The sequence below is a fragment of the Papaver somniferum genome, chromosome 11 (assembly GCF_003573695.1).
Source record: "Papaver somniferum cultivar HN1 chromosome 11, ASM357369v1, whole genome shotgun sequence".
Classification (NCBI taxonomy): Eukaryota; Viridiplantae; Streptophyta; class Magnoliopsida; order Ranunculales; family Papaveraceae; genus Papaver; species Papaver somniferum.
In genome coordinates this window covers 55,131,437-55,140,967 of record NC_039368.1, presented here as the reverse complement: position 1 = coordinate 55,140,967, position 9,531 = coordinate 55,131,437, and the positions used below count along the sequence as shown (strand labels likewise).

Sequence of the window (9,531 nt, the reverse complement as noted above, 5' to 3'; positions counted from 1 at the left end):
GTCGGAGAAGCCAGTATTGCACAACACTACCAGTGTAACAAATAATGATTATACTAATGTCAGTATGTCACTGATGACCATTATGGTGGAAGCATCATGTGTGCACAAGCATAAAAGATACATGCAGGATGCAGCTTAGTCTTTTTCGTGTTGGCTTCTTCAGGCAAGTCTTGTTCCAAGAAGCTATCTCTGATATTTATATACAAAGACCCACGCACTTCCAGAGCACCCATCATCTTCGCAAATGAAGTTCCCAAAGGATTTCATATCGCATCCGAAAATGACTTTAGTAGTTCTGCTAATTTGGGCCACTGGATCTATCTGGAAGCAAGGTTTACCTCTATACATGTATGCCCAGGGTAGATTTCTTATGCAAGCTTGATGCCGAGTCTGCCTGCCACTCCGGAAACCAAAGCAAAATATTTAGTGGCAATGCAAATATTTGTTTTGGCTGGATTAGCTTGGAAGCTCCAGATATCTGATTAACCGAAATTCCACACCCACTGCACTTTTCAACATGCAGTCAGCAGCTCCTGAACTTAAATCATGTTTGCGAACACCATTTTGAGGAATCAATGGAAAAAGATGATGCAAAAACATAGGGTGAAGTTGTCACCAGAGTGTCAGATTGTCTCGTCGTCAACTCCTTGAACACAATGTGAAGTTTTTTGACTGTGCGATGCATGTTAGTCTAGTAAAGAATTAGGATCTAATTTTCACTCCACTAGCAACTAGTGTGGAGTTCAATCTTTTAAATCACTATTCACAAATACATTCTCCCGTTCAATCTTTTCAATTGACTAGTTGACTGACTTCGGAGGTGTTGGGTGTAAATATCCAAGCTAAAAAAGGGGGTGAAAAGAACAACGTTGGCACCTTAACAAGTGGCGGAAATACCCTTGATCGTTTGGTTAATTTCTCTTTCTTTGTTTGATTGTTCTGGAACATTCTGGTTATTGCTCAAATCTTCACAACTTCTCCTGCCGTTTCATCAAAGAATTTATCCATCTCTGAGTAAACACACTTACAAGCAAGTTCCCATTCCATCCATTTCTGCAGCTGTTTGATCAACGCTTTCTCTCTTTCCAGTTTCATCCAAAAATGAGGTAACACCAAAGCTTCTTCTCTTCACTGATTTGTTTGTGTTTTATTTGTATGTCTTCTTTGATTTTTTTACTCATGCATGATATTCCACTAGGTATGTAATATTCTTCTTTAGCATTCTAGTTTATTTGACTATTATTATTTTGAACATGGGTTTTAGGAAATTGTTGTTATTTAGCTTCGTTTGTAGTGTTTGGAACTTCACCTAATATATGAATTTCTATCCATCAATGTATATCTTAGAGTATGTGTCTGCCTAGAAGCCTAGGAAAATAGTTTGATCTCTTAAAACTTCGTAAGGGGGAAGTTTAATTTTTCGCTGAGTATGGGTCTGACCCGGTGGATCTGACTCATATGAGTCTGATTCGGTTGAATATGGCTCTTGCAGTCTTGCGCAGTAGTGCTTAAATGTTTGTTTGTCACTTTGATGAATTCATTAAAGTTATACTTAAGTTGTGGCTAGGAGCCTTAAAATGAATTCACTTTGATGAATTCACTTTGGTTGCATTCTTAAAATTGAGCTAGGAGCCTTCGAGTTTTCCGACATGCCTAAATAAAAGCCAAATGGTTGGCTGCCTGATTCAAGAGGAATTAAGGTGTGGCATTTATACTTAAGTTGAAACAGTGTGACATTTTACCAAACGCCTCCATGACAGTGGCATTTCTCCAATTCCTCCCTCATTCACTAGTCCAGTGAGTTGGAATGGTGGAAATATCACAATACAACTACCACGGATACCATATAGTTCAGGAGCTATCTTAAAACATGCATCTCTGTGTGTTTGAAATTTCAGTTTGGAATTGGTGAAAATTACAGTGAATTTACTCTTTACTGCAGCCGACATCCAACTATTAAGTGGGCACAAAGGTCTGACCAGATTTTTCTCACTGTCGATCTCCCTGATGCCAATGATGTGAAGCTCAAACTCGAGCCCCAAGGCAGGTTCGTTTTCTCAGCCACCAAAGATGGTATACCATATGAGGTTGACATTGAGCTGTATGATAAGATCAATGCAGAGGTATGCTCTTTTTTCTTTTCCTTTCTTCCTAAATAAAATTAAAAATGGGTGTAGCAGGAATAACCATTGTTGGGAGTAAATTTCAGGAAAGTAAGGTTAACAATGGTGCAAGGAATATCGTTTATGTTATAAAGAAAACAGAAAGTAAATGGTGGAATAGGCTACTTAAACAGGAGGGAAAGCCTCCCGTGTTCCTCAAAGTGGATTGGGATAAATGGATTGATGAGGACGATGAGAAAGGTATATGACTTGCTTTGCAGAAAATGAATGATCATTTAGTTCTTCTTAGCTGTTGCTAACTGAGTCTACTATTCATGTTTGAGGGCACAGAGAAAACTGACATGGACTTCAATGACATGGACTTCTCGGTAAGTGTTTGCTCCTAACTCCAAACTTTCCAAACTTTTTCCCATTCTAAGAAAAAGAATTTGTTGGCACAATTATTTGGCATGTGCATCCCCATCTCTCGAGCCAATAACAACTGAAGGAAAATTATCTCGAGCTTGTTTAGGTTGTTGATGTTTTAATCATTTAACGTTGACAGTGTTGCATACATCCGAGTGACTCAACTAGAACGCTTTTTTTAATTGGTTAGGATTTGAAGATAATACCGAAGTTTGACATTAGAGATATGTTTTTAGTGGCGAAGTATGTTAATGTAGTCCTCTTTTTGTTAAGTGTAGCCTTGACTTGCTAAATAAAGAAGCCGTCCGCAAGTTTCCATTCTTTGGCATTGTTTGGTGAAATGCCTGGGAATTATTTTGTGTAAATTTAGTATGCAAGTTGAATGGGTTTAAACATCTCGACCTGCGGGTTTTTTTTGTATGGTGCTGACGGGTATAAATATCATGCAGAATTTGAACTTGGGTGGGGATGAATTAGATATGGATGAACCAGATGATGAACAAGGTTAAGTCTTTTGAACAGCTCCAACTTTCTGTTGTTTTCACTTTCAATATTAGATATGGTTTTACAAATACAAATCCACTGATTGTCCTGCCTGCAAACCTTATTATGGCTGGAAACATTTGAAAAGCTCCAGATTTTCATAATTTTGTTGATATAGATAGCTGAAAATGTTAGGGGAATAAGAAGAAAGATTTTCTTTGAAGGAGTATCATCATAACAATGAGTTATTTGCTATAATGCAGAAGGGATCGAAGAAGAAGAAGAAGAAGAAGAAAACAAAGGGGATGAAATCAAGAAGAGCAAAGACGAACCTGTTGCAGCGGGTTCTGAGGAGGTTTAATCTCAAGTGCATCTGTAAAGAAAAATGAAGCTTCGGGAATGTTTCTGGATCCCTCTGCTCTGGGGAAAGTTTATAGATGTTATCAGTCTACTTAACTAGTGTATTTTGCCAAACTTTTGCTACAGTTACTTGAAAAATCTTGTCTTTGTGTGGGTGTGGTAATGTGAAAATGTACGCATTTGACTTCTTTCTGCTCATATAACCGTATTTAGTTGTGAATTTTCTCTCTCAATGCCTCTACGCCCGTGTAGCTGGGTTAGGTTTTGGCTGTACAGGTGCTCAGTTTTTGGAGTTTTATATTGACCATGTACTCCCTATAGTTGAAGAGAGAGAAGTGACAAATGGAATAAATGGATAAACTGATATGATCTAAAAGAACTCAAATATAAACAAATAAACTGAAATGATCTACAAGGGCAAAAGAACTGGTAAAAGCCTTCAACATAATTGTAATCAACATCACGAAGTACGTAAAGACTAATTGTAATCTAAAAGCTTGAAGCTTCAATCTTGAATATCGATTGCCCTGTTAAAGGCTAATTCTAATCTAAAAGCTTGAAGCTTCAATCTTGAATAACGATAAATCTGGATTGCCCTGGTTTTCCGATGATAATGTGCACGTGGGAGCTCAGCTCAGTCTCACCAAAGTTCATCTGTCGTATTCACAAGCTCTTCAAGAGAGCCTACATATGATGTCAGGCTTGGACTGGTTTTGAACACGGCCCATAGCCTCTGGAGTTCTCTGCATACTGCGAGGAAAGTGAAAGTGAGGAGGGATCACTGAGTAGTCACGCTCTTCGCCAGATTCTGAGGAGGGATCACTGAGTAAAAGTGAGGAGGGATCACTGAGTAGTCACGCTCTTCGCCAGATTCTGAGGAGGGATCACTGAGTAGTCACGCTCTTCGCCAGATTCCGTGGTTGGTCAACGTTGTAGCCGCGCAAGACAGTGAGGTGATATGCCAGCAACTGTCATAGAAAAAGTATCAGAACTTGAGCAATAGTGCTTTTAAAATTCAAATTAAAACAGTTGCCTGAGGTTTATTTAAATACTCTAGACCACCTTTACCTCATGTAGACGCTTAAAAAGCAAAACGAGAACATGATAACAGGAAAACATCGCATCCTAATAAAGATTTAGCACAGTAATCCTGACCCAGGGATGGAAGAGTACATTCTAAACGCATTTTCATAATGTTCAAGGGCCATTGATGACATGGACCAAAGAGACTCATGGTACCCCACGGATACAACTAGATCGACCATGCCTGAGGACTTCCAACACCATGGTATCACTCCAATTATGTGCAACATCATGGTATCACTCCAATCATTCCATCTAAACATACTATGTGCAAGGTACTGGTGGTCCATCATTTGAGATTAGATCAACAAATCCAATGGATTAAATATGGACGACGTTGTTGTCGGATGTTACAACTTACAAGTATATATTTGGAAAGAGGACCTGAGAAACTCTGCTCTACCCTAGATTTTTGTTTGTTCATATCAACTTTACTAGTGATGCATAAAACAAAAGAATGTATGGGGGTAACGTGTTTATTTCTGGAGAAAATACCTGCAATGGGACTACGTTAATCACGGGTTGAAGGCAATCTTCAACCTGTGGAACTTCAATAACTCGGCATGAGTCACCAGGACAAACCAGTGATCCATCTCCTTTTGAACACATTACAATCAAGCGACCTTTACGTGCATGAAGCTGTTGGATTACTGACTGCTGCTTACTGTAAAAAAAGATACTATATCAGCACCAGAATGACAACTGCCTTAAAAAAGAAAAAAGAATCTGGAGTTTCATAGCCTCATGAAACTTACGTGAAACAAGCATCACGAGTCGCAATAACAACAATTGGAAGATTCTCATCAACTAGGGCCAAAGGACCGTGCTTCATTTCACCAGCAAGTATTCCTTCACTGTGCATAAGGGACACCTCTTTCACTTTTAAAGCACCTTCCAGTGCTGTTGCGTAGTTGTAACCTCTTCCAAACACAAGCAAAGATTGCTCGGACACTAATAGTTTTGCTAGATCCTTCATTTCTTGGTCAAGCTTCAGTACTTCCCGCACTTTGTCTAAATGGACACGAGAATGGAAGTAAATCAATATGCTATAAACTTATCCACACATATGTTCTTTTCAAGTACAACCATAAGGATTAAAGAAAAACTGGAACATACTTGGCAAGTCAAATAAACCATCTATAATAGCCTCTCTCCTCCCTTGACTGGAAATTGTGTCATCGCCTATAACTAAAGCTATCATAGCCATCACAACTATCTGACTTGTGTATGCCTGTAAAAATGATAGCAATGAATACACGGAAACAACGAGGTAATAAATCACCAAAATGGAGGACTATGAAAAGCAGATCCTACCTTAGTGCTCGCTACACCAATCTCACACCCGGCATTAATATGAACCCCACAATGAGTATTCCTGGATATTGCACTACCAACGGTATTTGTTATGCCAACACATAGTGCACCATTTTCCAAAGCATATTCCAGTGCATTCAAAGTATCTGCAGTTTCGCCAGACTGACTGACAAAAAAAGCTGTGTCTTCTCTATATATGGGGCCCTGCCTGTCCAATAGGTCGCTTGCAATTTCCATTGTTACGGGGACACCTTTTTTTAGCCAATAAATGGAACATATTGAAATAGAGAGTTAGTGCTTTACAAACTTAAAATAATTCAATCTGCAAAAAACTAGAGGACAAAAGTAATACCAGAAAGCTCTTCCAGAATGGGTCTTGCAGCTAAAGCTGCATTATAGCTTGTACCACAACCGATAAAAACAAGTCGCCTACTTCTTCTAATTGTTTTGAGGTGATCCTTCAACCCACCCAAAAGAACACTTTTGGCTTTGCAAGAATCTCCCCGTATGAGCCTTCCCCTCATGGTAGTAGTTAGGGACTCTGGCTGTTCATGAATTTCCTTCTGCATGTAGTGTTCATAATGTCCTTTGTTTATTTGCTCAACCTCCATTTCGAGAACAGATAATGCACGCTGCACAGATTCAGATCTTGGGAGGGTGCCATTAGCTCTTGTCTTGTCATTGTCAAATTTAAAAATTGAGACACCTCCATCCTGTAAACGTTATTGGCATACGTTAATAAGATTAGTAATAATCATTGAACACCACCACGAACAAAATCTACTGATCGAAGGCCAAGCAATTTTGAAATGGTTATACGAAGTACAAACATGCAACAACATAAAAGAAACAATAATAAAGTGGGGAGAAAAGGTTACAAATGGTGCTACAAGAATAGATGACAGCACCTTAATATGTACTACCTCACCATCCTCTATCACCAAGACCTTTTTTGTGTGTTCAACAAGAGCTTGTGCATCACTAGAAAAGAATAGTTCTTTGGGCTGCTCACTCTTGGTGAGGAACTTTAAGTCATGAAAAGATGTACCGTTACTCAAATCTTCAGCCAAATCCTGCAATTAAAGCAAACTATTATGCAAACCAAACGCAGGTTTGACAAGGAGATAAGAAGCAGAGATATACAACAACCAAGCCTACAGTCCTGCAATTTCATGGATGCTGCATTGAGTGGAGATCCTTTTGCTTATTCTAATTATCATATGGTTGTCACCTTGATTTCGTGGATATGATCCGTGAAAGCACTAAACCAGTATTAACCATGTCACATAGAAAAGTTAGAACTTAGAAGGCTTCCTATACAAAATGATGCAAATTTGTAAACCTTACGAAACTTTCAAATTCTAAAACATGGTGTAGGACAAAAACTGGACTTCTTTAAGAATGTTCAAAAAGGAGATAAAATGATCTGATACTGCAATCTAAAAGGTGAACTTACTTTAACACCAAGGAGAAGTGGGCTACCACGTTTGCAGGCAATCAACTCATTCGGATAATGTGGACTTTTAAAAACAAGAGCATATGCACCTTCGAGATGCCTCATAACTTCAATTACAACTTGAGTAAATGTGACAGAGTGGTCGCCTGCAATACGAGAAACTGTGGTGAAGGCAAGCGACTACAAAACGAGACTCAAGTATATTTTCTACAATGTAAACATCTATCTATACATTGACCCTGGGAGATTAATGCCACGCTATGACGCTAGCCAAACTACAACCTGGTTGTAGATGGTATCATTCCATGATTACATCACTTAACCTAGACTAACATATTGATTAATGTGTGTGTAACTGCTCAGCTGTGTCAGAAAACATATAAAGTGCAGAAATGAAAACCAATTAATCACCCTCATTTCTTTTTTTCTTTTTTCCTGCTTAAAGATGAGGATTACCTTCTCCCTCATTTGCCTGATCAAATACATATTTCGCAAGCTTTGGAATTACTTCAGTATCTGTTTCGGATTCAAAGGTAAACCCATGTCGGACTAAAGTTGCTTTTAAGACCTGTTAATGTATCAAAAGTAGGGGAAAGTCAGCACAGTTGATATTGAACCAAAATTGAAACGAAAATTACACTCAATGAGGTGAACCAAACCTCGTAGTTTGTAACAACACCATTGTGGACAACGACGAAATCATTTCCAGCTCCAGATGACTGCGGATGACTATTCCTAGGAGCAGGCTCCCCATGAGTTGCCCATCTTGTGTGTGCAATTCCAGCATGAACATAAAATGACTCTTCCAAACTCAGATCCGTGGCACTGACTTCTGAACATACCAATATTGACCTCAACATCAGTATAAATCCTCAATTCACTAGAATACTTCCAAAATTGGCAGAAACCCTAATACAATTATCAAATTATTTATAAATTATAAGAAATTAAGGGAAACCACCTTCGTTGACAGATTTAACAAGTGAATCAATGTTACCCTCCTGGCGAAAAACAAGAGGAGGAAGAGATTTTGCGGAAATGGAGTGATGAATCTGAGGAAGAGAAGTGAGATCGGAGGAATCAATAGAGATCCCAGCTGAATCATAACCTCTGTACTCTAACCGTCTTAACCCATTAAATAGAACTTCAAGAATGTATCTTCTATCTCTGTTAACATTGTAATTCAGATATGCGAAAATTCCACACATTGTTTCTTCTCTTGTTCTTCTTCTTCTGATGACGACGATGAATAAGATGACGATTGGGTTTACAAGTCTAAATAGAGAAGGGATGAATAGTGGGAATTGAAGAGAATAATGGAGACGGGCAGAGATTTGAATGTTTGAATGAAGAAAAGTAGAAGAAAGACAGAAGAGGAAGCGGTTTCCTTTCCTTTTCCGTTTTCTCGAATATTTGGGTTTTTTAAACATTATGGAATGACACTTCTGCCCTTCTCTGCCAGAAACTGACAGCCGAAAATGCGTAACAAAGGGGTACTATCCACAATGTTGTTGACCGAATAAGAGTCACGCATGTGAACCATGCGCTGTTTATACCGATTCCACTCTAATTTTGTTTGTTTGTTTGTTAATATTTGCACACTTGGTGATAATCGCCTTCACCGGGTTATTATGCAGCGATGGTCCGATGGTTAGAGTTTAGGTCTCTTTATTAGATGGTCTTCATTGCACTTACAGCATTTTGATTTTTTACTGGTAATGGGTAGACAAAACAAATCTAGTGAATGCGTAGAGTGCTTCTAACTAACTGAGAATCTATTAAACATCTGAAAATTAAATATCAACTAACAATAAATACAGCAGTGATAAATACATTCAGCCTAAATATGCAATAAAGTGTAGCTAAGCTCACTCTCAAGTCTCAACTCTACAGTGCCTGCTACAAGCATCTTAGCTGAGAAAATCAGAATCAAGTACGTTGGATGTAATCAAGAATGTTCTTGTTAGCAACAAAAAATAAATAGTAGTAAATGGTTTGACAACTAATTGAATCCAAACATATGTTATCCTTGCTGGTTGCTGCAGGTATATCTGACCATCTGTAGAGTAAAAGCTAAGTCGAATTGAATACTATATGGAAGTAATATGACATGACCATACACATGTTTAAAGTTGGAGCAAGTGCCAACTATCATTATACTTGCCAAACCCCACGAATAACAATTAACAACTCACATAATGGAAAAAAATTTGTTTGGTCCTAGGCCCATATAGTTATTTATAGTAGGGTCCAACCGGATTTTTTTTTTATCCGGAGGTCCAAAATTAATTAAAACATGGAAATGTC

General features: G+C 38.4%; 2 protein-coding genes across 2 annotated transcripts; one reads left to right on the top strand and one right to left on the bottom strand.

Annotated features, from left to right (window-relative positions):
* Positions 1–904: 904 nt before the first annotated feature.
* Positions 905–3,604, top strand: LOC113323053 (co-chaperone protein p23-1-like). Its single transcript, XM_026571298.1, has 6 exons — positions 905–1,106; positions 1,943–2,123; positions 2,210–2,363; positions 2,454–2,491; positions 2,978–3,032; positions 3,275–3,604. The coding sequence occupies exons 1-6, from the start codon at positions 1,102–1,104 to the stop codon at positions 3,370–3,372; spliced, it is 531 nt and encodes a 176-aa protein (XP_026427083.1). The 5' UTR covers positions 905–1,101; the 3' UTR covers positions 3,373–3,604.
* Positions 3,605–3,758: 154 nt separating this feature from the next.
* LOC113323366 (glutamine--fructose-6-phosphate aminotransferase [isomerizing] 2-like) lies at positions 3,759–8,588 on the bottom strand. Its single transcript, XM_026571657.1, has 11 exons — positions 8,186–8,588; positions 7,884–8,056; positions 7,681–7,792; positions 7,225–7,370; positions 6,677–6,841; positions 6,121–6,481; positions 5,769–6,019; positions 5,571–5,685; positions 5,210–5,465; positions 4,950–5,118; positions 3,759–4,339 (listed from the first exon to the last, which is right to left on the bottom strand). The coding sequence occupies exons 1-11, from the start codon at positions 8,430–8,432 to the stop codon at positions 4,256–4,258; spliced, it is 2,079 nt and encodes a 692-aa protein (XP_026427442.1). The 5' UTR covers positions 8,433–8,588; the 3' UTR covers positions 3,759–4,255.
* Positions 8,589–9,531: the final 943 nt, after the last annotated feature.